General features: G+C 48.0%; 2 protein-coding genes across 2 annotated transcripts; both read right to left on the minus strand.

Moving 5' to 3' along the window:
* Positions 1 to 701: 701 nt before the first annotated feature.
* Positions 702 to 16,924, minus strand: DDX23 (DEAD (Asp-Glu-Ala-Asp) box polypeptide 23). Its single transcript, XM_012653286.1, has 17 exons — positions 16,832 to 16,924; positions 10,215 to 10,423; positions 9,653 to 9,763; positions 8,544 to 8,637; positions 8,368 to 8,433; positions 7,688 to 7,826; positions 7,268 to 7,401; positions 7,024 to 7,136; positions 6,637 to 6,780; positions 6,311 to 6,536; positions 5,847 to 5,992; positions 5,305 to 5,482; positions 4,298 to 4,540; positions 3,703 to 3,854; positions 3,359 to 3,467; positions 2,085 to 2,259; positions 702 to 1,630 (listed from the first exon to the last, which is right to left on the minus strand). The coding sequence occupies exons 2-17, from the start codon at positions 10,421 to 10,423 to the stop codon at positions 1,407 to 1,409; spliced, it is 2,463 nt and encodes an 820-aa protein (XP_012508740.1). The 5' UTR covers positions 16,832 to 16,924; the 3' UTR covers positions 702 to 1,406.
* A 3,732-nt stretch (positions 16,925 to 20,656) lies between these two features.
* Positions 20,657 to 27,535, minus strand: RND1 (Rho family GTPase 1). The gene is made up of 5 exons (XM_012654265.1): positions 27,319 to 27,535; positions 26,443 to 26,530; positions 23,381 to 23,490; positions 22,384 to 22,518; positions 20,657 to 21,752 (listed from the first exon to the last, which is right to left on the minus strand). The coding sequence occupies exons 1-5, from the start codon at positions 27,436 to 27,438 to the stop codon at positions 21,507 to 21,509; spliced, it is 699 nt and encodes a 232-aa protein (XP_012509719.1). The 5' UTR covers positions 27,439 to 27,535; the 3' UTR covers positions 20,657 to 21,506.
* Positions 27,536 to 27,886: the final 351 nt, after the last annotated feature.

Here is a 27,886-nt window from a genome sequence, read left to right on the forward strand (position 1 = left end):
GGCCCTCACCCCTCATGCCCAGATGTCTGGAGGGAGACATTCAACAGGGGCTTGTTTTGGGAGATGGGGAAGAGGAGATCGCAACTTTACACTGTCCCTGCCTCAAGCCAAAAAGGCCCTGGAAATAGCTGCAACTTGAATTCCATGTACCTTCCCAGCTCTTTCTGAGGGGGAAGGCAGAGCAGGTGAATAAGAGGCACGTGAGGGGAGGACCGAGGCCCTGCATTCCTCTCACCACAACCTAACTCAGTCGGCCTGTGATGCCTCTGGTGCCCACCCCTCCTTCATCCCCTCCCATGAGCAATGGACCCAGCAACTAGGGAAACAAGCACAGTTACTGAGATCAAGTGTCAGGCTATAGCGACAGCATGAAAAAGTGGTTCCAACTGTGCCTCACCTGCCAAAATCCCACAACGGCTTTCCTTTCTTATCCCTGTGCAAAGCTCCCTAGAGCGTGTCAGGCCAGGGCCACAATTATGTGAGGCTAGGGCAGGAGAGGGAAGATGCACGATGGTTCTGCTGCCATGGCTTTTCCATCTCCCGTCAAGTGCCACCTGTGGACTTGGACTACCAGCTGAGACCCTAGGCTCTTCTCTTGATGTGATTGTCTTTCATTCTCCAAGCCAGCCACTGTGCCCAGTGCTGTCCCTCATGTCCTCTGCCAGGGACGACCTAGGAGATGAGTTTAGCTGGAACTAGATACAGCCTGAATATTCATCTATTTATTCTCAGAACATACAAACTTATCTTCTTAGAGAATAGAAAACAGAAATTTCACTCAGTGACTTAAAGATGGACACAGCCAGCTCACCCTGTCCCCACATCTACTAAAAAAAATTCCCTGGGGAGGATGCCTAGAGTGCACAGCACCCCTTGGCCCGGGGCCACGCACAGGTCTAAAGGCTCTCAACATATTTTGTAATCCAAATGGGCAAACAGCTGTCCAAATGACAGTAAGATTCCACGGTCCAAAATCCTCATGGTGCCAGATCTCCTAGGGCATCTGGGGCAATGATGTTGCTGCGGTTTATACAGTTACAGTCAAGTCTGAGCTGGAGAAGGTCCCACATAGGCAGCCAGGTTTTTGTTCAGTCCAGGGGGTAATGCCAACTAGCTGCCCCCATAAACTGGCAAGAGTCCTCGGCCCAGTGCAATCCCAAAGCCCCCCAGAGGGACAGAGATGGGCCAAAATCCGCAGTAACCTGCTTCCCCTGCCTCCTACAAGCATCTTCTTTTGCAGCCCCACACTCAGGCCTCAAGCCCTCAGAGTCTGGGCCAGGGAGTCTGACTGCTTCCTAAGCCCCCATAACCCAGGAGTGGGGACCTGGAAAGGGGGATGTGAGGGCTGTGAAGAACAGGCATCAGGCAGCTTCAGAGCTTGCCCTTGAACCCATGAGAGAGTGCTGTCAGGCAAAGATGGTCTCCTCCCGGCGCTTCTTGGTGAGGATGGTGCCTGGCTTATGTTGGGCATCTGGGTGGTTGGCCAGCTCTGGGGGGCAGGAAGACACCGGGCTTTCCAGGATGGCCTGCTTCAGCTCATAGAACACAGCAGAGTCCTCTTTGGTGAGGAAGGTGATGGCCACGCCACTCTTGCCAGCTCGTCCCGTGCGGCCAATGCGGTGGATGTAATCTGGGGAGTAGGAAGAACATCACTCGCACCAGGCCAGATGCCCTGGTGAGCAGTGCCTAAAGCCTCCGCTTCTAAAGGCGCCCTCCCCACTGCACCTCCAAGGGCAGTAAATATGCCTTGTGCTGCGTGAACCTGAAGCACCCACGGCCCTCTCCACAGTGTCTATCTCCCCATTACTGCTACTGACTGTGGTCATCTTACCACACCAAGACCCAGGGTTCCCTGGCTTCATCCTTCTCCATACCTGAGGCCAGAGTGTGTTATCCCAGGTGCTGGGACAACAAACCCAGGTGAGATAAAGGACAGGAGATCTTCTCACTGGGGCAAGCAACCCCAGACTCAGAGCTGTGGGAGACGGGAGCAGCAGCCTCCTAAGTACATCACCCTGACTTCAAGTGGGACGACATAAGGAGCCTGACTGCCCTGGCTTAGAGCTGTTTTCCCCTGCACTTACCTTCAATATTTTTGGCCATATCATAGTTGACAACCATAGACACATCTTGGATGTCAATACCACGACCAGCCACATCTGTAGCCACCAAAATATCCTTGGCCCCGGCCTTGAGGTTGGACAATGCAAATTCTCGCTGCTCTTGGCCTTTTCCACCGTGCAAGGTACAAGCGTTGTACTGTTGGAAGAGTGGAGAGGTGAAGAAAGAGCAATGGGACCACGAAGACACAGAAGTTAAGAGGGAATGGGGGCAGAGGTAGGGTTGGAGAGAGCAGAAGGGTAGAAGAAAGAGAAAGAAGCAAGAGAAAGAATGAGCACAATTGAAAGTAGAGAGGCCGGGCGCGGTGGCTCACGCCTGTAATCTTAGCTCTCTGGGAGGCCAAGTCAGGCGGATTGTTTGAGCTCAGGAGTTCGAGACCAGCCTGAGCAAGAGCGAGACCCCATCTCTACTAAAAACAGAAAGAAATTAATTGGACAACTAAAAATATATAGAAAAAATTAGCCGGGTATGGTGGCACATGCCTGTAGTCCCAGCTACTCAGGAGGCTGAGGCAGGAGGATCACTTGAGCCCAGGAGTTTGAGGTTGCTGTGAGCTAGGATGACGCCACAGCACTCTAGCCCAGGCAACAGAGTGAGACTCTGTCTCAAAAAAAAAAAAGAAAGTAGAGAGAGAACAGGTGAGCTGAAGAAAGGGGTGAGAGAGAACGGAGTGTAGTGTGGCAGGGATAGACAGAGTAAGGTCAAAGGCAAAGCAGTCAGCGAGATGTGGAGCCAGAGAGATGAGTACTCAAAAAGAATAAGGAAGAGAGACCAGGGTAGAAAGCACGGGTCAAGAAGTTTAAGGAAATTGAAGAGTTCAGTGGCAAAAACACGCCCTTCCCCCCAAGCACCAGTACCAGGAGTAAAGGACACTGTTTATCAACAGTACCTGCCTCTTGATCCCATCATCTCCTCTCCCAAATGTAAACACAAACAGCTCATCCCACTCTATTCCACATCCTCACACTGCCAGGATGTGGGTCCCAAAACCTTTCCCTGGCCCCTGCCCCACCCAAGGCAGCTTTGGCTGGCATTACTGGAATGGACAGGGAATCCTAGCAATTAACCCCGTTCTCCTTATCCCCTCAAACCACCCTTTTCCCTCTGGCCCTGCCTTGTAGAATACTGGAGAGGTTAAAGAATGGGTGAGAATTGAAAGCAGGAGCCCAGGGTGCCCTGACAGTTTCAGAAAGCAGTGCCACAGAGGCCAGATTTTGCTCTCTCCTGCAAAACACACCCCCATCTTCTCCAGGGATTTGGCCAACACATCACAGCCCTTCTTCTGGTTGACAAAAATGATGATGGGTGGATCAAAGCCTTGCTCCAAGATTGCCAGCAGCTTTTTCCTGGGGGGAAGAGGAGAAAAATGAGATGCATAAAACCTCCCACTCCAAGAGAAATGCCCAACTCTGACCTGTGAACATCAATCCAGGTTTTTCAATGCCCACAGCATTCTGTTTAAGGAAACAGAAGCTCTTCAACACGGCAGAGCAATCGCCCTGCAGCCACTGCTTGCGTCAAAAGAAGTTCTCAAAGCCCTTTCTTTCTCCACCCTGTTTCCCTGGCTCAGCTGCCCCATACCTCTTTTCTGACTCTGACATGAGGAAGACCTTCTGTTCCACACGTTCATGGGGCTTGCCTGCAGAGCCAATGTATACCACAGCAGGTCGCCGAAGATAGCTCCTGGCCAGACGCTCCACCGCTGGGGGCATGGTGGCCGTGAACATGACGGTCTATGAAAACAAGAGACTCAGCTCTGTGCCCACAGAGACACAATCACATGCCCACTGTCACCTCAGGCAGCTCAACCCAGACTAAGCAATATAAGATATGCCGTGGTTGTAAGCTTTGATAGCCACCACGTCAGGAATTAAGTGTCCTCTGCCTTCCCATCTTTCCCCAGTACCTGTTCATCACGGCACTTTGCATCTTATGATGACAGGAAGGGTTGAGAGCATTTGCTAGCACCTGTGGTCCAGGTAGTAGCAAGATTCTTTGGAATCATTTTTCTAGGGCTAAGCCAAATGGCTCCACCCCTAGGATTGTCAGAAGACTGTACCTAGGCACATCTCACCATTCTGGAAACATGTAGTCTGGGCCCAGCTAAGACAAGAAGGGTCCAAGAGCAAGTCTGGGAACTTGTCCAACTTTTCCCAACCCAGAGAAGCAGCCTTACTTGGCGGTACTTATGTTTTCCTGACTCAAAGTTAGCCAACATCTTCTCAGGGTCCTCAGCCTCGTCCGTGTCTGGCTTCTGGTTGCTGACAGGCATGTGCTCCAGGATCTTCTGCACATCCGGCTCAAAGCCCATGTCAATCATCCTGTCTGCCTCATCCAGAACCACATAGGTACAGCGGCTCAGCACCAGGTAGCGGTTCTCCAGCACATCAATCAGACGTCCGGGGGTCGCAATCACAATCTGGGAGTACAGTATAACCATAAATGGCCCCAGAAGGTACCTTCTTCTTTTCTCTCCCATGAACTATCCACCCACTTGGACAACAGACCTCCAATACTAATGAATTTGATTAGTTACATAACAACCTCCAGTTATGTTTAGCAGTGAAGGTTCTTGAGAACTGGTATGAAATCACTGCTACCTTGGATTTTCTTAGGAATGCAATGAGGTCTCTGAGTAAGGTCCAGGGGTTAGACAGTGGAGGCCAAAATCAGAAGGAACTTTCTTAGATGGGAGAGAGACAGGAATACTGTGGAGATGGCTGCCTAAAGGGATTATACTGATTCAATTCTGATTATACTGATTATAAGATTCAATTCTTATAGCAGACTTCTCATAAAAAGCTTTCCTCTCCTTTCCTGAGATGAAGGCAATGCACAGAGTCAATGACACAGTCTGGCAGAGCAATTAAGAGCACAAGCTTTGGATATGAACCTCAGTTTTACCCATTGCCAGATGTGTGTGACTTCAGGCAAGTTATTAACCTGAACCTCAGCTTCATCTATAAAAAGGAAATATTACTACCTATTCTCATATGACTGCTGTGAGCTATATGATATATATATTGTGTGGCATAAACGCTGGTACGTAAGTTCTCAATAATAGCACACACATATATAAACCAAGCCCTTTCTTCATTTTGCTGCACATCTATTCCAGAAACTAGAAACAGAGCCCCAAAGCCTTCCCAAACAGCAGGTTGGCTGTTGGCTAAGGAAACAAACCTCACAACCCATGCGCAGCCTGAAGCCCTGGTCTTCTCTGGAGATGCCACCGATGACAGCCACAGTGCGGATGCCTAGTGGCTTCCCAAACTTGATGGTTTCTTCCTCAATCTGCTGAGCCAACTCGCGAGTGGGAGCCAGGATGATGGCATAAGGGCCCTGGTCTGACTCTTCGATCCTGTGGTAAATGGGGCATTCCACAGCTTCGTGAGCTTTGGTTCTTATCCAACCACAAACAGGAGCAAGACAGTCAACTCTCAAGGGGAGCTATGGGAATGTAGAGGGTGGGAGGAAGAGGATGCAATGATCCCATCTAAAAATCAGAAACTCCAGGATAGCAAAGTTCTCCAAGGTGTGATCCTTGCCAGCAAAAAAATCATATACTACTTTGATATGATAATCCAATTATTCCCTAATATCCAACCCAGAATAAAGAAGTGAGCTTCTGATTGTAGACTTAAAAAGAAAACCAAATACTCATTTGCCACTTCCACCTTTCCCACCCAGCCAAACCCACTCCAACTGGTGCCAGCTGATACTACCTGTCAATTTTGGGAAGTGTGGTGATCCAGACCAGCAATGGGATGAGGAAGGCTGCTGTCTTGCCACTGCCAGTCTCAGCCACACCAATGATGTCACGATTCTGTAGCCCAATGGGAATTGCCTGACGCTGGATGGGTGTTGGTTCCTGCAGTGACCCAGAGAAAGAGTAATGGGTACAGGTAGAATTATACTACCTCAGCTACTGATGACTAAGTGGGCACATATGCTAGCACAATGAGAGGACACCAAGTATCGTTCACAGGAATGGGGACCCAAGAAGAAACATAATCACTAAAGGCCAACACTTCTACCAAAAAGTGATAGACAAAGTCACTTTTGGTGCCCACTGGCACAGAAGGCACCAAATAGTCAAGGAACAAAGTTCTCTATTCTCAAACTAAGTTTGTATTCCCTAAAATGCAGGAACATGTCAGGTCTCCTGAGCCAATCTGCCCCTTCTTACCTTGTAGCCACACTTATCAATGACCTCCAAGATGTGTGGGGGCAGAGAAGAGTCTTTCCAGGATCGGATGGGATTGGGGATCTTGCCACCTTTGGTGGTGATGCTGTAGTCCTCACGGAAGATCCGCCAGTCCCTGTCTGTCATCTCATCTAACTTCTTCTGGGACCAATGACGATCATCCCAGCGCTGCTTGGCTTCCTTTTTACGAAGTTTGCGGAGTCTTGCCCTACAGCAGGATGTGAGGAATAAGTGGAATCAGTACCCTCCAACTCCTTTCTGTAAAGACTCTGGGCTCTGCCCAACCACCCCTACCCACGCTCACTCACTCCTCTTGCTCCTTTTCTTCCAGTGTTCGTCTCTTCTCCATTAGGTCTCCATAGAAACGTGACTGCTCTCGTTTCTGCTGCTTTAGGTCAATGCCTGCAATGAAGCCTCGCCCCAACAACTGTACCTGGTGCCGTTCTTTGTACCTGGGATTGAGACAGAGGAAGGAAAAAGAGAAGGAACTGTTACAGCAGTAAGAGCCAAGGGCAGACTACCAATATGTAACAGTTGTCCTTCCTGGTCGGGGTCTTTCCTCACCCAGAGGGCTGGCTGAATACTAGTCTACCTATTTTCCCATCCCAGCTCTCCTTACTTCTACCTCTGTAGTCACCAGCTCTCTCTAGGATTGCCTAATATAAGACTTAGCACTCAGGCTGGAAGCCACTCACAGGGGGTTGTAGTCAATGGATGTGTCCTCAGATGCATCCCACTCAAAGACAAACTTTCGGTCATTGAGATGCCTCGTTCGGCGCCGCTTTTTGATGCCACCGAGGTAACGCTCCTGCCCAGGGAAAGAACACAAAGCACATCAACCTCTAGGCCTGACTATTGCATGCAGACATCAGAATGGCCAAATAACTAAAGCTCATTTTTTTGTATGTGGGAAAGTGAAGACAGAGCCGAGGCCTGCACCTTAATGGCATGCAGTTCCTTGCTCTTATCTTTCTCCTCCCGGATCTTCTGCCGCCCTTCCTCATCCTCATTTCCATTGGTCTCCCGCTCCATTCTCTCCCTGCGTTCCCGACGTTCCCGTTCCTGAGGGTCTTCTGCAGACCAAAGAAAGCAAAGCTGCAGAAGAGCTCAGTGGAAATAAAAAGGAAAGGGAATGGAGGGAATCCAGACAAGGGACACCAAATGAGGACAAAAAAAAAAAGAGGTAGATTTATGACACAAGGGAAATGGAGATCTAACAGAAAAAACCTTCTGTCACGCCTCATCCTTCTCTCTTCTAAACTCCACAGCAAACAGGTTTCTGTATCTCCTGCGTGACACTATAATCCATCCCACCCTTTCCTACCCCATCTAGGGACTATATGGGGTAGAAAAACGAACCCAACATCTTCCTGCCCAAGTCTTGGAACTGTTTCCTTTTCTTCCTCTCTTCTTCAAGCATCCTCTGCCGCTCTTCCACCTCCTGTTGTCGCCGCTTTAGAGCTTCAGCCTCCCGTTCTGCTTTGGAGAGGAACTTGGGCTACAAAGCAGATTGAACTGTAAACAAAGGATCTGGGAGCAGGGTACAGTCACATCATATACGGGGTGAGGGTAGGGAGCCCATACTTACTCAGGCATTAAACTTGCTGAGAAAAACACAAATAGGCCTAGGACCCTGTTATGGGCTGAACTATGTGCCCCCCAAAATTCCTATGTTAAAGCCCTAACCCCTAACACCTCAGAATGTGACTGTATTTGGAGACAGGGCTGTAAAGAGGTGATTAAGTTAAAATGAGGCCATTAGGGTGGGCCCTAACCCAATCTATCTTTGTAAGAAGAGGAGATTTGGACACACAGAGACACCAAGAACACATGTGCACAGAAGGAAGACCATGTGAAGACAGAGGAAGAAAACAGCCAAGGATAGAGGCCTCAGAAGAAACAACCTTACTGACACCTCGATCTCAGACTTCCAGCCTCCAGAACTGTGAGAAAGTAAATTTCTGTTGTTGGAGCCACCCAGTCTGTGATATTTTGTTATGGCAGCCTGAGCAGACTAATACAGACCCCCAAGTTCTTACCTTAGCCTCGGCTTCTTCCTCAGCCTTTTTCTTGGCCAAAAGTTCCTCCAGGGATAATGGCTGGGCCTGAAGATAAAACACAGAACTTCAGTCCATAAAGGCTCTCTCCCTTTAAAGATCAACAAAGCAGGCCTTGAGTTGAAAAGGAAGATGAAACAGTCCTTCCTCTCCTTTACCTTAGGCTTCTTATCACCATGTTCATCCTCTTCATCCTTCTTAGAGTCTCTGTCCTTCCGAGATTTAAAATCTTTTCCTCGGCCAGGAGATAAGCTTTAAGGAAAAGGAACAAGAAAAGCCCATATCGCTGTCTTAGCCCAGCCCCAGGATGAGGTTCAGGCTGAGCCCCAAAAACAAGGTGGAAGTTTTCCCATGACTCAACAGGACTGACCCATGATGATCCACCATGTCCTGAAGCTCCCTTAGCAGGCATGGTCACTCTGCCTGCTCTGAAACCTAATTATGGCCCTGTCTTGGCCCCCTTCTACCCAAATCTCCTTTTCTGAGACTAATCTCCTCTTCTGGCAAGTGAGACTTCACTACTGATGTCAAAAATATTTCCTCCATACAGCAAGTGCATATTGAAAGAAAAATCCTCCTTAACTGTACAATACATAATGAATTTAGCCCACAGGGTCACACCCACAAGCCAAGAAGATACCACTGTACATATCCCCCACCATTTGTCCTTCCTATCAGTCCCAACAATTCTTTCCCCACACCTGCTGTAAGCTTAATATACAAGAGATTTCAAACAACCCCACCAAGTTTCTGTTGTGAATATTCTGTCCTTTGCCTTGAATTCAACCTACACTTTCAGGGACTGATAAGAACTTTGCATAGAAAGTTTCCAGAGGAAAGAGATCAAGGCACTGGGACATTAAGTTATTCCAAAAAATATATGTTGTATATGCTGGATAGGAAACTCAATGATCCAGTAGAGCTAAAGGAATATTTTGTAGCCTAGTAACCTTTCCAAACTAATTTCTAAATTCTAAGAACATTCCATATAAAGTGCCTGGCTATAATAAGGTCTTAACAAATGTCAGTTATTTCAAAAAAATAATTAATTAATTCTAAGAACAAGTTGAGCCTCAAAGGGTTTCGACTTCAACAACTGTCATACTTTCTAAGAAAGATTAGTGCTTTCTAAAAAGGACAGCTCTGCAATAACTACCAACAGGATCAGTTAAGAGAAATTTACTTTCCTACGAAGCTGAGCAGTTCAGATGCAGAGAGGAAGAGATGGGAGTATTCCCCTAAAGTCCACTTTCATTCCCTCCGGTACCTGGATCGTTTACGGTCCTTGTCCCGTCTGTGCCCATCCTTGTCTCGATCTCGGTCCTTCTTATTCCGATCCCGCTCCTTATCCCGTTCTCGTTCTTTGTGCCGTCGTTCTCTGGAAGAGAACAAATTTAAAAAAATCACTTGATATTTCCAGTATCTTGCTTCAGCGCAGCCCTGAGAAGGTTCCCATGTTGTCTTCTCCCCAAAGTAATGTTTTATAAACTGGGGAATGTGTTTCCCAGGAAAGTTACACAGGAATTCTGAGGTCTTACAGATCAGAGGTGTACTACTAAGTATTAACAGCAGTGATAAACCATGGACTGTATGAAGAGATGAACTACCTTCCTTCATCATCTGGACCTTCATCTTACAAGTTCCCTCTTAATCTTTAAGAGCTGGGTCACTGAGGAAAACTTAAAACACCTGCAGGTCCAACTGGGCTAGGGGTAGATCAATGTATGATAAGTAGATGTCTAATACTGGAGGCATCAGAGAAACCAAGAATGAGTAAGTTTCAAATGTACACTCCCTTCCCATGTAACAGACATGCAAAGTTACTTTACCTTTCTGTAGACTTAGAACGGGAACGGGAGCGGGAACGGCTGCCTCCTCGACGCCGATCCCTGGAACGATGCCGCTTCCTATCTTTGGATGGGGAAGACTTCCGGTCCCGGTCTCTATCCCGCTCTCTGTCAGGAGTCCGAGATCGCTTCCTTTCCTCCTTGGAGGGTGATGCATCACGGTCTTTTTTCTCAGCCAGCTCTCCTGCCATCTGTTATGGGTAAGAAGAGTACTTATGTACTCAGTACTCCTCTAGACTGTTTATATATAATTCCTTAATCTCAAAATGACCCTGAGGAAGATATATTAGGATGCCTACTGTATAGATGAGAAAGCTGAAGCTCAGGTATATAAAGTAATGTGCCTGAGGACACACAGGTAGTAAGTGGCAGAGTTACAGGCAGTCTGGCTCCAAAGGCTTGTTGTTACTCACTATACTATACTGTCTCTCTGTGATTCCTTTTTATGTATTCATTTCTAAATATGTACAATGAATATACCATATTTTTTTGTAATTAAACTGCAAAAGAGTATTAAAAGAAGTGTTAGTAAAGCCAGGTGCAGTGGCTCACACCCGTAATCCCAGCACTTTGGGAGGCTGAGGCAGGAGAATCATTGAAGCTAGGAGCTTGAAACTAGCCTGAGCAATACAGCAAGACCTGGAGACCCCATCTCTAAAAAAAAAAATTTTAAATTAGCCGGGTGTGGCTGTGGTCCTAGTGATCCTAATACTTTGTGAGGCTGAGGCAAGAGGATCCCTTGAGCCTAGGAGTTGGAGGCTGCAGTGAGTTATGATCATGCCACTGTACCCTAGCCAGGGCAATCGAGTGAGACCCTTCTCTTAAAAAAAAAAAAGGAGGCCAGAGGCAGTGTTTCACACCTGTAATCCAAACACTTTGGGAGGCTGAGGTGGGGGGACTGCTTGAGGCCAGGAGTTCAAGACTAGCCTGAGCAAGAGCAAGACCCCATCTCTACAAAAAAATAGAAAAAAATTCACTGGGCATGGTGGCACGTGCCTATAATCCCAGCTACTCAGGAGGCTGAGCAGGAGGATTGCTTGAGCCCAGGAGTTAGAGGTACAGTGAGCTATGAGGATGCCACTGCACTCCAGCCCCGGTGACAGAGCAAGACCCAGTAGTAAAAAAAAAAAAAAAAAAAAAAGGAAGTATTAGTGAATAGTGTACCAACTATTTCTAGAAATATCTTATATTCCTTATCTTAGAAGTCTATTAGGCCTGCTCGCTAAGCTCACCAAAATCAGTCAACACACGTACATCTAAGGGAGATAAATTCTCTTGAGCTCATAAAGAAAGTTCAAAGGACTATTATTGTACCACTGCACTCCAACCTTGGAGACAGAGCAAGACCTTGCCTCTTTAAAAAAAAAAAAAGAGAAATGAAAGCAAGCTCAAAAGAGGAAAAAGAAGTTTAAGATTTGGATTATAATCAGCACCACAAGGAAAAAATTAATTTAAATGGAGAAACAAACACACTTTTACTCAGATTAAAAGAAATTCCTGCAAATCTATAATTATTTCAAAATAAAACATTTTTTAAAAGAAATGTACCAAAAACTAGAGGCTGCAGAAGTCCTGACATTCCCTACTCAGATTTTCACAGCCTCGATCATCTATATTACCCAGCCTCATGAAAGGTTTGAGCAGGACGCTGAACACCACTGCCACACTGTCAACTGTGCCTTGGACTAGGAAATCTAATTCAGCCAGGAGCTAAAATGACAGCAACCTATGATCCCTAAGACTTGGGATACATTTCTCAGAACTAATTTTATCCCCAAATGGTTCTGCTGGAATGGTCCCTTATGTTTAGTTTACAACACCCCCTTCCCATGCCATTCCCTGCCATATGTCTTTAAGAAGAAAGAATGTATAAAGTGAGAAAAGAATGAACAAGAAACACTTTCAAAATGTGGTGACAGGCCAGGAGACCTAGCTCATGCCTATAATCCTAGCACTGTGGGAGGCCGAAGTGGAAGGACTGCTTGAGGCCAGGAGTTCAAGACCAGCCTGAGGAAGAGTGAGACTCCATCTCTACGAAAAATAGAATAATTAGGCCGGGCGCAGTGGCTCACACCTGTAATCCTAGCACTCTGGGAGGCCGAGGCGGGCGGATTGTTTGAGCTCAGGAGTTTGAAACCAGCCTGAGCAAGAAGAAATTAGCTGGACAACTAAAAATATATAGAAAAAACTAGCCGGGCATGGTGGCGCATGCCTGTAGTCCCAGCTACTCGGGAGGATGAGGCAGAATGATTGCTTGAGCCCAGGAGTTTGAGGTTGCTGTGAGCTAGGCTGATGCCACAGCACTCTAGCCCGGGCAAAAGAGTGAGACTTTGTCTCAAAAAAAAGAAAAATTAGCTGGGTGTGGTGGCTTGCATCTGTAGTCCCAACTACTTGGGAGGCTGAGGCAGGAAGATCCCTTGAGCCCAGGAGTTTCAGGTTGTAGTGAACTATGACCCTGCTGCACTCTAGCCCACACAACTGAGAGAGACCTTATCTCAAAGAAAAAAAAAGGTGGGGATAACCCATTTCATCTCACGATTACCCCAAGAAATGACTGTCTGTTTTACATCAGTACATCATGCATATGACATAGAAATACTCATATGTCTTCTACTTATAGCCCTAAGAAAACAATCCAAAAGAAAGGTTATTTTTCCTATAAACCATCCTGGACATCATTTATTCCTCCAACAAATACTCATTGAGCACCTGCAATGTGCCAGAAATTACTGTAGTTACTGGAGATACAGCAGTAAACAAAGTCTCTGGTTTCATAAAGCCTAATTCTAGTGTAACAGAGAGAATTTCAAATAGTAATGAACACCAACGAAAAGAATAAAACAGGGTGATAGGATGGGTAGAGGTATGAACGAGAAGATGGCTCGGGGAAGAATTTTTAGTTGACATTTAAGCTAAAACTTAAATGATGGGAAAGAGAGCCATGCAAAGATCAGGGAAATACTTATTAGGTAGAAGGAGCAGCAAGTACTAAGGCACTGGGGCAGGAACTAGCTTAGCGAGTTTGCCAGATTTGTGTGGTTGAGCAGCACAGACCCAGGGTGAAGACTGATTCAAGATGAGTTCAGTGAGGTACGCAGAAGTCAGATCATGAAAATGTGTTACAGGCCAGAGTAAAGGAACTTGGATTTTAACTGCAATGAGGACCTCAGAAGGGCTTTAAACAGGAAGTGGGCCAGATGCAATGCCTCACTCCTGTAATCCTTTGGGAGGTCAAGGCAGGAGGATCACTTGAGGCCAGGAGTTTGAGACCAGCCTGAGCAAATAAGGAGACCTCATCTCCACAAAAAATTTAAAAAATTAGCAGGGCATGGTGGTACACGCCTATAGTCCCAGCGACTCAGGAGGCTGAGGAAGGAGGATGGCTTGAGCCCAGGAGTTTGAGGTTGCAGTGAGTTATCATGATGTCACTGCACTTTAGCCCAGGCAACAGAGCAAAACCTCGTCCTAAAAAATAAATAAACAGGCCAGCCATGGTGGCTTCCACCTGTAATCCCAGTACTTTGGGAGGCAGAGATGGAAGGATCACTTGAGGCCAGGAGCTTGAGACCAGCCTTGGCAACATAGCAAGACCCTGTCTCCACAAAAAATTTTCTAAAATATTAGCTGGGTGTGGTGGTGCATGCCTGTAGTCCCAACTACTCGGGAGGCTGAGGCAGGAGGATCGCTTGAGCCTAGGAGTTCAAGATTGCAGTGAGGTGTGATCACACCACTGCACTCCAGCCTGGGTGACAGAGCAAGACTCTGTCTCTAAAAAGGAAAGAAAGAAACAAACAGGAAGTGATATGATCTAATTTTACATTTTAAAAGAATTACTTTGATGACTTGCAAGAAAATATATAGTAGGGAGGCAAGAGTAAAAACAACCACTCAGAGTCTTTTATAGTAACCTAGGCAAGAGATGACAATGGCTTATTCTAGGAAGGTGGCAACAGAGATGAAAAAAAGTAGATATCTTCAGGTATATTCTGGAGGCAGAGCTGACAATACTTACTGATGAAGGGAGAATGGGAAAGAAGGGACACAAAGACAGCTCCTAAGTTTATGGTTTGAGAAATCTAATAGTTTGTGGCATCATTAGCAAATCAACTGGAGAAGACTGGGGAAGGGAGATTTATTTATTTATTTATTTATATACTTTTTGGAGACAGAGTCTCGCTCTGTTGCCCCGGCTAAAGTACAGCATCATCGTCATAGCTCCCTGCAAGCTCAAACTCCTGGGCTCAAGCAATCCTCCTGCCTCAATGTCCCAAGTAGCTGGAACTACAGGCACACACCACTGCACTCGGCTAATTTTTCTATTTTTAGCAGAGACGGTGCCTCACTCTTGCTCAGGGTGGTCTCAAACTCTTGAGCTCAAGTGATCCTCCCAACTCAGCCTCCCAGAGTGCTAGGATTACAGTCCTGAGCCACCTCGCCTGGCCAGGAAGGGACATTTAAAGGCTAAAGTAACTCCATCTTGGATGCTAATCCATCATGCTGACTTCTGATTAACACCAGTCCTAGGAATGCCTCAGATTACCAGTTTATCTATTGTTCCTTGTGTAAGAGCATGTAGTTACTATAAATCCTGTCCTCAGGTCAATTATCATAAATGCATACTTATCGTAAACCTGCCCTTAAATAAATTCTTACATCTTCCCTCTGAAGCACTTATAACCGTTTGCTATAGTATATAAATTCCAGGTCTGGTGGGGTAACCGCGCAGAAATCCACCTCTCCTGTGGCTGTCCAAGACCACACTTCTGTCCTTCAGTTTCCCAGTAAAATACCCTATACCAACAGACTGGATTTGTGTGCCTCATTCTTTGGCTTCTCAGTTCCTTCTGCATTTGGGGGTTGCTTTGCATATATGGCTCCTTTGTGAAATAGAACAGATTTACAAGGAAATCAAAATTTCATTTTGGCCACATTGAGTGTGAGATGTCAATAAGACAACCAAGTGGAGATTCCAGGAAGGCAGACGGAAATGCAAATCTGGAACTCAGGGGAGAGGGTCTAGAGACAAAAATTTGAGTCACTAATACACAGATGGCTTTTGAAGCCATGGGGCACTAAATGATATTACCTAATTAGGTAGAATAAAGGAAAAAGCAGAAGAGGATTCAGGATCGAGCTCTGGAACATTTTTACAGGAGTTAGGCACAGGATGAGCCAGACAAAAAGCCTGGAAAGCAGCAGCAGCCAGTGGGAAAGGAGAAAGAGAAGTAAAGTATGGCAACACAGAAGCCAAAAATGTGTTTCAAGGAGGGAGTGGTCAACTGTGTTAAGTACCGCTAAAATGGAGAAAGACCAGGGGATAGAGAAGTGACCACTGCATTTGGAAAAAGATTATTGGTGACTTTGATAAGAGCTGGTTCAGTGGCATGAAGGGAGTAGAAGCCTGAGTGGAGTGAGTTTGGAAGAGGATGAGAAGTGAGAATAACAAAAAGGTAAATATAGGCAACTTTTTTTTTCTTTTTTTGAGGCAGAGTCTCACTGTGTTGCCCCGGCTAGAGTGCCGTGGCGTCATCCTACCTCACAGCAACCTCAAACTCCTGGGCTCAGGCAATCCTCTTGCCTCAGCCTCCCGAGTAGCTGGGACTACAGGCATGCGCCACCATGCTCGGCTAATTTTTTCTATATATTTTTAGTTGTCCAATTAATTTCTTTCTATTTTTAGTAGAGACGGGGTCTCGCTCTTGCTCAGGCTGGTTTCGAACTCTTGAACTCAAACAATCCGCCCGCCTCGGCCTCCCAGAGAGCTAGGATTACAGGCATGAGCCACCGCACCCGGCCTAGGCAACTTTTATTACGGGTTATACTCATCACAAGGGCCAAATAACCAGGCTGACTCTGGCCATGTTTTCCAGCAGCCTTCCTCTCAAATCTCCGGATCTTTGAATTCTCAGTTCTTGTAGGATAGGGGCAGATTCTTTTTTTCATTCAATAAAGTATTTATCAAGCATCTACTATATGCAAGGCACAGTGCTGGTGCTATGTGAGTTACAAAAGGAAGCTTTTAGAATAGGGGATATGAAACATACCAACATGTGTACCAAAGCTCAGATGAAGTATTACACAGAAGTTCAAAGGAGTTTCCTTTCATTTGTAAAAGGTGATTTGGAAAGCTCCATAGAGGAAGTGGCTCTTGAGCCTTTAAGTATAGGTAGAATCTGAAGAGGTGTAATTGAGGATACGGAAAACAAGTCATTCTAGCAAAAGAAATAATACAGGCGGCGCAGAGGCGGGAAAGCACGGACTGGTTCTGGGAGAAAAGCCAGAGTTCCAGGTTGGCTAGAGCAAAGGCCACCTGAAGCATGAAAGAATAAGGTCAGACTGGGGATATCACCAACACTGTGCCATGGGCAGAGGCCTGGGAGAGCAATACCGTCCAGGGACGTGGCCTATGCCCCCAGGAGCCAACACTCCCCCTGGGGCCCGCGCCCCTTCGCTCCTGCCCGTCACAGCTCCCCGGGTTCATGCCCCTTTCCTGGAGACGTCCCTGCCCGCCTCGTCCCGGAGGCAAGGGCCACCGCCAAGCCCCGACTCTCGCCCTCTCTGCAAGCTCCTAGGAACCGCCTCCACCGCCCAGGACTCACCACCCTGAGTCTGAACCGCCCAACGCGGCCTCAACGTCGCCGAGCAGTCGCCATCTTTCCCGTTTCCTGATCACCAAGCTGCTCCCCCGGCCGCGCTGCAAGCTGGGAAGGCGAGTTCCTGATGTTGGGCGGCACATGCCGACAGTGAGGCCCGAGAACTACCAATCCCAGAATGCACGGCGCGAACGCCGGTCCTCACGCCGCGTGGTCTGCTGGGCAATGTGGTTCAGCAAAGGTTTGCGTCTGCGGGAGGAAGAGTTTTCCGTGGGCAGGTTTCCCGCGTGAGGGCCTCCCGCTGCGCAGTCTTCCGGGAATCTGCTGGTCCTAGAAACTACAGTTAATGACTGTCGTGGCCCGTGGCTTATAGCGGAGGAATTTAAGGGCTTCTTTAGATATCTATAGCACGTAATTATAACTAACAACTGCAGTTAACAACAATGAATACCGTTTGTAGAAAAGAGTTTTTACAAAAATACTTTGAGATAGAATATTAGCCCCGCTTTACAGCTGGACAAAGTGAAGATTAGGTTACAGAAGAAGCCTAGTATTTAACAATGAGGGTGGTATAATTCTCCATTGTGCAGAACTATTCCAGGCTTAGGAGGACATTTAAGCAACCTTGGCCCCATAGCGAGGTGAATGCCATAACAACCTCTAGTTATTGTGACAACTCAGAATGAGCCCACACAATGGATTCCAAAGTTTTCCGGAAGGACAGTATCTCCTGGGCTCTGACACCTGTTTTCTCAACATTCCAGATGAGACCCTGGCTTTCTCAATTTCTTGATCTTTGGAATCTGGCCAGTTGTTGAGCTGTTTTGATATTTTTGCTTCTTTCTTCTTCCTGGTTCCCTAGTTCAATCCTCCACTGAGCTTTTTTACCCCAAGTCATATGTTCACTTTGTTTCTTCTTGGTCTTGTGGGCTCATAATTCTTCCCCTCAAAACAAACAAACGAAACACTTCAACTGCTAGAATGGTTTAGTTAACCAGAAGTATCTAGTGCCTCTCTTCCCATTTTTCCATCATCTGCTTTGTTGTCTGGATCTCACATGGATGTAGGTCTGGCTTTTCTCTCTGAATGTGCCTTCAAGTCTCAAACAGAGCGTCGGGATAGACTCAGATAATCTTAAATTCCTGAGCATCATGCACAATGGCCCAAAGTAACCCTAAGAGACACATGCTTCTGCTCTTAGAATTCTGCAACTTCTCACCTTCTCACGTCTACAGAATCCAGAAGGAACTGCGGGGGAAAAAAGTCTGAGGTCTATTGGGAGTAATCCACCAAGTGAACACTAGAGGGCTCTCCACCCACAGAATGGAACCCCAACTAACTATCAGACCCACGGTGGTAGGCCAGAATCTTTGAGCTGCAGTTAGTTACTCTACATTGAGAACCTAAGTGCCCAACTCTTGGCTGGACACTTAACTTACGTTATTTTACTTATTTCTCATAACAGTATGAGGTGGATATTACCTCCATTTTACTAATAAGGAGATTGTGACCCAGAAAGATTATGCCTTTAAAGGCCACATAGTTAAGAATGGAACCAAAATTCAACTTGCAGGTTCATTTAACTTCAGAGTCCATTTTCAGGCTACCATCTTCAGTGTCTTTAAAGATGAGTAAATTGAGATCCAGAAAGGTGATAAAACTTGTCCATGTTCGTAGTGGCAGAGTTCCTGTAGTACTTGTGCACACCTCTCTCATGACACACGTAAGACATTGAGCTTAAAGGATGCTTATTCGTCTTATCCCACTAGTTCTCTCACAAACATCTTTGGAGATGGAAACAGGGAGACTATGCTCTTATAAGGATCATAGGTAGAGACTCCTTTTTAAGTACAACATGCCTAGCAATAAGAGGTCCATGGGATTTTAGTTAATGGTGAGACCTGGTTTGAATCTTGACTTAATCACTTACTAGCAGTAAGTAATTGCTTGAGCCCAGGAGTTTGAGGTTGTAGTGAGCTATGATGACACCACTGCTTGCTAGCCCATGCAACAGACTGAGACCCTGTCTCAAAAACAAAGAAAGAAAACATATAAAGACCTCATAAGTGCCCCTGACCCATAGAAAACATTTTTTAAGAGATAAGGTCTAGACTGGGCACAGCAGCTCACGCCTGTAATCCTAGCACTCTGGGAGGCTGAGGCAGGAGGATAGCTTGAGGTCAGGAGTTGGAGACCAGCCTGAGCAAAAGTGAGAACCCATCTCTACAAAAAAATGGAAAAAATTAGCCAGGTGTGGTGGCACGTGCCTGTATTTGTAGCTACTACGTGGAAGGCTGAGGCAGGAGGATCGCTTGAGCTCAAGAGTTTGAAATTGCTGGGATCTAGGCTGACACCAAGGCACTCTAGCCCAGGCAACAGGGCGAGACTCTGTCTCAAAAAAAAAAAAAAAAACATAAAGTCTAGGCCAGGCATAGTGGTTCATGCCTGTAATCTTAGCACTCTAGGAGGCCGAGGCAGGAGGATCACTTAAACTCAGGAGTTTGAGACCAGCCTGAGCAAGAAGGAGAGCCCATCTCTGTAAAAAATGGAAAAAATTAGCCAGGTGCGGTGGCATGCTTCTGTATTTGTAGCTACTACTTGGGAGTCTGAGGCAAGAGGATTGCTTGAGCCCAGAAGTTTGAGGTTGCTGCAAGCTATGATGATGCCACTGCACTCTACCCCAGGCAAAAGAGTGAGACTCTTCTTCCAAAAAAAAAAGAGACAAGATCTAGCTCTGTCTCCCAGGCTAGAGTGCAGTGGCCCAATCACAGCTACTGCAACCTGGGCTCAAGCGATCCTCCTGCCTCAGCCTCCCAAGTAGCTGCAAATACAGGCACATGCCACCAACCCTGGCTAATTTTTTTTCATTTTTGTAGAGACGGGGGTCTACTATGTTGCCCAGGCTGGTATCAAACTCCTGGCCTCAGGGGATCCTCCTACCTCAGCCTCCCAAATTGTTGGTATTATAGGCATGAGCCATCGTACCTGGCCCATAGTAAACATTTAACAAATGTTAGCTATTATCATTTATGAGGTTAAATGTGAAAATGTAGGTAAAGCCCTCAGTGCAGTGCTGGGCACATCGTAAGTACTCAATACATGGTAACTTTTTATTTCTAGCACTGTACTATGAAACTTGGGAAACAAGAGCTGTAAGTCACTGAGGAGAAGGGAAGTTAAGGCCCCCGAGCTGCCATTAACAGACACTGGGATTGGAAGGTCATGAAGGCAGATGTCTCTTCTCTTTAAACTCAGAGGAGACTGGAACCCAGAAGCCTCTCCCCAGCATCGGCTTAGTCTGTCCACTAAGGGGTCCCTGGCTAAGTTTGTCCCCTGCAGCAGGTGGGATCTCAGCAGCTTGGATACTCTACTGTTGATTTCACCCAACTTTGTCTCTCTCCATTAGACTCTCCAGGGCAGTGGTTCTCAACTAGGAGTGATTTTGCCCCAGGGCTCATTCAGCAATATCGGGAAACATTTTTGGTTATGATATTGGGAGGTACTACTGCCATCTAGTACCTGCCAGATGTCAGGGATGCTGCTAAACTTCCTACACTGTATAGGACAGCCCCCCACAACAAAGCATTATCCAGGCCAAAATGTCAACAGTTCCAAGGTTGAAAAACCCTGCTCCAGGGCTAATGAGTTCTTTCTTGGCTTAGTAGGACTTGGCAGGGGGACTGGGGGAGAGGGAGGAGTTCCTTGTTGGAGGTGCTAGGAAGCTGTGGAGGCAGCCAATCTGCAACCCACAGAAAGGGCCCCAGGCCAGCTTTTCCCTCATTACCAATGACCAAACAGAGGAAGAAAAACAACAAAAAAAATAGAGTCAACTTCTTCATATGCGTTATATATTTCATTAATAAATAGGTTTTCTTCTTTAAACACAGAACATATAACATATTGAAACACTCCCCCCTCCCCCCAATTCCAAAGACAAGAGTCTATAAAACAAATGCCAGCTGTACTGCCTAAGGGCAGAAAAAGTCTGTTGACCCCCACCCAGCCCTGCCCCTGCAGCACCACCACCCCCACACTCTGCAAGAGAAGGGGGTCTGGGGCTTCTCCCTTGGACCCTGGGGACTTAGGTGAGAAGCATGTGAATGTATGATGTCACCTCTCCACGAGGCATGGGCTATGCAAAGATGAGGTTTCCTTCTTATTGGCTCTGACCAGCTCCTGCCCTTCTGGTTTCAGTTATGAAGCACCTGGGCTAAGCTCCCAAGGGACCTGCCTCTTGGCTTCCGCACTCTCCATTCCTCTGCTGCCTCCTTAGTGGGGAAGGGAAGGGCTCAGGGGCCCCTCCCATCCCCTGGCTGCATGGAAACACTGTGTGGAAGAGGCATGATGCTGAAGGTGAGGCTGCTGTAGGCCCCCAAGCCCATGAGGCCAGCATGCCCCCCGTACCCCGACACCTTTCCTTCTTCTGGAGTGGAGGGCACTGGGGCAGCTGCCCCCTCCACAACCTCGTGCCTGGCTTGGGGTATGATGGTTCTTTCAGTGTCAGGTCTTCATGCCGGGCCTGGCTCCTTCCTCATCCCATTCCTGTCTCCTTCCAAGCCCTCACCGTGGCCATCTGAAAAACTCATGTCCAGTGTCCTAAATTGTTTCATCCTCCCTTTCCCCGTGCCTCTGCACCCCAAGGGAGGAAGTGGGGGGCTGTCTCCCCCCTCCAATTCCCACTTCACATGATGGAACAGCTTTTGGCCTTTTCTTTCTTGAAGGTAGAAGAGATGAGTTCAGAGCGACTGGGGAGATGGAGCAGTCGTTTGGAGAGGCTTCGGACAGGGCTCTTCGGGGGCATTGGGCTAGGCTTGTTCAGACACACCATGGATGCTGTCCGAAAGATGCTGTGGATACTCTTTTCTGAGGTGAAAGCTGAGCCTTCCAGGTAGATTTCTGCACCCAGCTGCTTGGCTATCGCACAGCCCTGCAGAAGGAGGTGAGGTCATTAATGCAGTGGTCCAAAGTGGCTCTGCAACACTGCCTTCTATGTGCCACTCCCCAGAGCTACTGCAGATGGGACCCAACTGCCAGTCTCTACCACCACCCTCTGCCGATTAGTTTTCTTAAGATGATGCCTAACTGCACATTAGAAATCACGTGGGTTGCTTTTAAAACTATACTGATGCCAGACTAAGTAAATCAGATTTTAATGGGAAACACTGGCTTAAAAGAGATGGTCTTTATACTCCCATGTGCATAAGAAATTATCCAAGGGTCTTGTCAAAATGCAGATTAGATTCCCACCCATATCCTTCCCCCAGAGTGATTCTATAGGTATGGAGCCAGGAATTTGAAATTCTAACAAGCACCTCTAATGATTCTAATGCAAATGGTCCACACACAATGCAATCTTCGAAATGCTGGCACACACAGGAATGGCTCACCTGCTACCTATAGCATATACCTAGGTAAACAAGTACCCTTTATCCAGGTGACTACTTTACTAATTATAACACCAATTCTCTCTTGCCACAGTGGGAGAGTTTGAGCAAGGGCCATATTTTAATCCATATACCTGTATCTATCCCCACCCCACCCCCAACACACACACACACCTGCTCATAGGAGATGGGTGCCTGCTTCTGATGGGACAGCTCCATCAGAGTGCTCAGGTCTGTTCGCAGGTCTGTCTTGCAGCCAATGAGCAAAACACGAGTGCTGGGACAATAATCTAGGATTTCCGTTCTCCACTGAGGGCCAGAGCAGGAAGAAGGGAAGGAGAAGGAGGAAGGAGGGAGGGTCAGTGGCAGACACATACCCAGAGGAGCCCAGCTGGCAACATCATACACATCAACCTGCTTATCACCAGCCCAGTCCTCCCTCTGAGTCACAGCATTTCCACTGCACTAATTACATCATCTTCCTGCCCATGAGGCCTTTGGGGCCACCAGAGCACTGACCCAGGAATCTGTCCCCTCAGTCAACAGCCCAGTCACCAGAAAAAGCACAGGGGCAATTCTCCTCCCACTCTCTGCCACACACAGAGGATATGAATATGCCTTCTCACCCCAATCAAAGGGCCTTACAAGTCCAAAAGGTCAGGGGGAAGCCAACCAGTTTCTTCCCAAGGAAAGGACATAATTCCAGCACCTTCTGAGAAACTATGCTAGTTCTGCAAGGCTTCCCAGGACTCTTCAGTATAAGCATATCCACCCAGACCCAAGCATTTCTCACCAATAGTTTGGCTCAGACCTGCCTGGCTTGCCCAGTCTCAGTGGGCCTGAGATCAACATCTCTTGAAGCAGCTTCCAAAAGGTCCTATCCCTGACCCTCAAACATATCCCCCGAAGGCTCTCTTGACTCTCAGTCCTTTGCTTGCTGGGCCTCTGGCAAAGCAGTATAGGACAGTGAAAAGGGCAGGAGGCAGAGGGGTAAGGAGACCTGGGTTCTGGTCCCAGAGCTGTAGCTAATGGTATGGTCTTGAGCAAAGCCCTTCCCTCCCCTGGCCTTGGTTTCTTGTTATTTCACAAAAGGGAATTAGATGACAAGGTCCCCAAGATTCCTTCTTGTTCTCATGCTGAGTTAGAGATTGTGGAGTTTATCTAGCCTTACCTTCTTGAGTGCACTGTCCACTGTCTCTGGACGGCTGATATCAAAACATAGTAATACTGCATCTGAGTCGCTGTAGCAGAGTGGACGGACGTTGTCATAGTAGGGAGATCCTGATGTAGGGGAAAAAGAGCTGATACTGAGCCATGGTATTTTCCCCTCCCTATAGGCCTAAGTCCAAAGAGCCTCAGGAATACCATTCTTGATCCCTGAGGATCCATCGCATCTCCCAAGGGAATGTGCTGCAGCCTAGAAGCTTGGGACTGACCACCTGCCAGAAGGCAGCGCAAGAATATCATTTCCCTTAGTCCAAAAAAAAGGAAGAGACAGCAAAATAAAAGGGGTGACGTATAAATCGATCCTGTCTGGGTCTCTTACAGAAGGCTTACTTTGAGACCTACTACTTTTCTGAGTCTCAAAAGATGCTCCCAGGCCTGGCACGGTGGCTCACGCCTGTAATCCTAGCACTCTGGGAGGCCGAGGTGGGCGGACTGTTTGAGCTCAGGAGTTCGAAACCAGCCTGAGCAAGAGCGAGACCCCGTCTCTACTAAAAATAGAAAGAAATTAATCGGACAACTAAAAATACATAGAAAAAATTAGCCGGGCATGGTGGCGCATGACTGTAGTCCCAGCTACTCGGGAGTCTGAGGCAGAAGGATAGCTTGAGCCCAGGAGTTTGAGATTGCTGTGAGCTAGGCTGATGCCATGGCACTCACTCTAGCCCGGGCAAAAGAGTGAGACTCTGTCTCAAAAAAAAAAAAAAAAAAAAAAAAAAAAAAAAGATGCTCCCAACTTGCTTATTTTAGGTCTCCTCTTTTCTAGGGTCTGCCTGCTGCCCAACTCTGCTCGCTTCTTCTGCTCCAGGGTCTCCCCAGCAAAGAAACAAACCGGCCTATTACATAACTGGAAGCCCTGCTTCTTTACCATGGGGTCAGAGCTCCAGGAGGTTGGCAGGGGAGGGATAGCATCAAGGGTTCAGTGCCCCACTCCTCCTCCTTCCCAAATCACTTACACTGAAAAGGGCAAAAGGAAAGCTGTAGCCCCTATCCCTAAGATCTCAGGAAGGCAATCTCAAAGACAGCAGCACCAATAGCTGGGGATTTAGAGGCTAGAGCAAGGGTCCTTCATCGGGAGGAGAGTAGGCAATGCCCACCCAGGTGGTCCCATATGGGAGAATGCAAGGAGCTGAGCCTACTCCCCCCCACCCTAGGGAAGGAGCAGTAGCGGATTTGGAACCCAGACAATCCGTGCTCAGAATAGCAAGCAGCCCCTCTCCCGGCACCGCAATCGCCATGGAAACTGGGGGGAATCCAAGCTGGGGAGGGGGTGGTCATTAAAAAAAAAAGGAGTACAGGGGAGTTGGGATAGCTGCCTGTTTCTTCAGCCACCGCCCCCATCGCTTTCTGAGGTGGGGTCTTACCACTGCAGCACTGAGGAACAGAAGCACTGCAGCACTGGGGGAGGGGGAGGGGACAAGGCCTCCATTTTGGCTGGATCCCCCTCCCCTAAGATCAGCAAGTGAATAATGGGAACAGGATCGATCCTGGCCCCAGTGTTGGGAAGCCCCGTCCCACACACCACAGCCACTTCCTCCTTCCTTATGGGAATCTAATCTGAAAGAGGGAGTTTGAGAATTACCGACAGCCTTTATCCTTTCTGAAATTGGGTGGTGGGGCTGTGACACGGGGAATAGAGACCACACTTGCTGAATTTCCATTATCTGAATTGGGATTGGGGCTGCATTCTGACTGTGGGAGGAGGGGCATAGCAGCAGGGGGTTTGGGCGGTGGTAGTGAAAAGAGATAGCTGCAGTAAGATTCTGGGAAGATTGGGAGGTGGGAGGGTTCAGCAGATGAAAAACCAAAAACCATACATCGTGCAGCCAAGCTGCATCCTAGTCCAAGCCAGCCAGCATAGCACAGTCCAGGATAACTAGAACCCTGCCTCCCAACCCCTGGAACCACAACAGAGAAAAGCATACCAGGTTGAGGAATTTTTGTTTGGTGTGCAGGGAAGCAAAAGAAAGTCTTATTTTCTGTCAACCCATGCCCTATCTCCAACCTTTTCAGACCTCAAAATTGGAGCATGGGAACATAAGCTCTTCGGAGGAGTAGGACATCATATTTATTACATGTAACAGGAAATCCCTGATGATTTATAGTTCCTCTTTAAACTCAGCATGAATATGCATTTTGGAGGAGTACTGGATTTTATTTTCTTCCTCCTATTTCTGGCTTTTATTCCCTAATTATGACTCTGAGCCAGTCTATTAAAAAAGATATGGGGTAAAGAGATGTGGAAAGGGGTCAGAATCAAAGCAAAAGATAGCCTAGCACTAACGGCGTGGGGCTGACAGGCTGGAAAAATATTGCTTTCTACATTCTAGAGAGACAAAGCATCTTCTACCTCACCCCAGGACAGGGAAAATGGTCAGAACCAACCCCCCTGGCCACCATTAACAAACTATATCCTATATTAAGCCATTTCCCCCACCCTCCAAAACATCGATGATGCATCGCATCATCCCTGAGCCGCAGAAGTGTGACGAGTGGAGCTAAGCTGCGGCAGGAGGACAGCAGTGGCCCGAGATGGAATGCAGGAGAGAAAACTGAGTCTGAGCAACATTTCCCCCAAGGCGGGCTAGTCTCCCTGCCCCAACCACAACCACCTCCAGCAGCACTGCACCTCCTGCCTCTTACTTGGCTTTGCTCTGGGAAAGGAAAGGTTGTGTGCATGGTGTGTGTGTGTATGTGCTGGGTGGCAGGGAGTGGAAATCAAGAAGCCCCGTTTGACTGCCCCCCCAGCAGTATTCATGGGTCCCTTCACCTCACCATCCCAGAACTAGACCAACAGAAGCGAGTCCTGTGGGGTTCATCCACTCTGTAGCTCTGGACCATTCAACTGAGTTGACCAACCACCACCCTCCCCACCCTCTTCAGATCCCCGTCTTTTCGTTCCCTGGCAAGCGCTATACTCCTCTCCACCAAATGGGGAAACAATTTCTAAAAGACAGCAGCTGCAGACCAGTGGAGGTGGGGAAGGGGCATTTGGGGCCACAGTCTTACCTGAGGTATCCCAGAGACTAAGCTCCACTCTCTGTTCCTCCGTCTCCAAACAGGCTGTGTAATTCTCAAACACGGTGGGCACATAGGTCTGTGAGAAGAGAGGATCCATTCACACCCTACCTTCAGAATCCTCTGGTTAGTGCTGGCTACACAAGCACTCACCCTCATGAGACACTAAAGTGACAAGAGATAAAGAGCCAGAGGAGGGGATACACAAGGCAGGAGGGAAGGGGCTGCAGAGGCACAGGCACTTCGCTCCAACCAAGTAAGAAATGTGAATGACCCCCCAGCCAGGGACAAGCCCCCCATATCCTAGATGGTCAGGGACACAACACACACACACACACACACACACACACATACTCCTCATCCCCGGATCTGTTTGTCTCCCCATTTTAGAGAGCCACAAGCCAATTCCAGCTGGTCGTCTCCTCCCTACAAGCTCCTTGAGCCAGGTGAACGGCAGAAGCCTGCCTGGAGGCACACTCGTAGAACCTCTGCGGAGGGGCGAGGGGACAGGCAGGGACTACGTCAAGGAGAAACCCCAGCCTCTCCAATGGCCCCAGTTCCATCCCCTGAGAGCAGACTCCAGGGACGAAGGAAGGTAGGAGGGGATTTGATCGGGGCCTCTGGGTGAAGAGGTGAGGAGGAGCCAGCGGGGCGGCAGAAGTGGGACAGGTCTCAGGGGAAGCTAAGGCAGGGCAGTCCTCCAGTCAGAATGCAGCTGGGGATGGGGCAGCCTCAGAAAGCAGCTGAGGATGGGGTGCGGTGGGACTGGGGAGGACAGCTCTCCTGGGCAGGTGGGAATCTACTCCCGCCCTCCGACCCCCAGCAGGCAAGCGGGGAGAAAAGCCGGCTGGTGGGCGGGCAGCTCACCTCCGGATAGCAGTCCTTCGCTAACACCTGTAACATCGCCGTCTTCCCACACTGCACATCCCCCACCAGAACGAGCTTACATCTGGCCACGACTGGCTGGGGGGGCCGTCTCTCCTTCATGGTTGCAGCCTCCACGAGACTTGGACTCGGATCCTGAGAGGGGAGGGTTGCCAGGTGCGACTCGGAACACAGACCAAGCCGGATTCCGTGCCTCCCTCCAACTGAGGAGAAGGTAGGCACAGGCGCCTTATATCTCTCCGGCTGAACCAATCACAAGAGGGGGCGGTCTCTGTCAAGGCCAATCCCTGAGATGGGATCCCCTCCAGCAGCCAATGGTAGGAGGCTCTGTGTCAGCGCCCTCTTCTTCCTTTCCCTTTCTCTTAAAGCTGCACCGTTTCTTCCCTCCGAAGGGGGATTCCCACGCTGTTTTGCATTTGTATTAGGAAAGGGGGAGGGTATTTGAAGCAAAATTAAATGATCTTGAGTGTCCACCAATTAGTGTCAAAAATCATAAACTAGCTTTGGAAGCAGGAAGTGAAGTCAAGGTGGAGTTGCAGGGACTGTCCCA

The sequence above is a fragment of the Propithecus coquereli genome, unplaced genomic scaffold, assembly GCF_000956105.1.
Source record: "Propithecus coquereli isolate 6110/MARCELLA unplaced genomic scaffold, Pcoq_1.0 Scaffold111, whole genome shotgun sequence".
In the NCBI taxonomy this organism is placed as follows: domain Eukaryota; kingdom Metazoa; phylum Chordata; class Mammalia; order Primates; family Indriidae; genus Propithecus; species Propithecus coquereli.

Bases quoted from the DNA above. Each gene is read 5' to 3' on its own strand.
- DDX23 (XM_012653286.1), bottom strand. From the start codon at position 10,423: ATGGCAGGAGAGCTGGCTGAGAAAAAAGACCGTGATGCATCACCCTCC. The intron at 6,537-6,636 runs GTGAGTGAGCGT...ATCCTGCTGTAG, and splicing joins GAAGAAAAGGAGCAAGAGGA to GGCAAGACTCCGCAAACTTC. The intron at 3,468-3,702 runs GTATGGGGCAGC...TCTTCCCCCCAG, and splicing joins ATGTCAGAGTCAGAAAAGAG to GAAAAAGCTGCTGGCAATCT.
- RND1 (XM_012654265.1), bottom strand. From the start codon at position 27,438: ATGAAGGAGAGACGGCCCCCCCAGCCAGTCGTGGCCAGATGTAAGCTC. The intron at 23,491-26,442 runs GTAAGACTGTGG...CCCCTACATCAG, and splicing joins TAGTCTCTGGGATACCTCAG to GATCTCCCTACTATGACAAC. The intron at 22,519-23,380 runs GTAAGGCTAGAT...TCTGGCCCTCAG, and splicing joins TGGACAGTGCACTCAAGAAG to TGGAGAACGGAAATCCTAGA.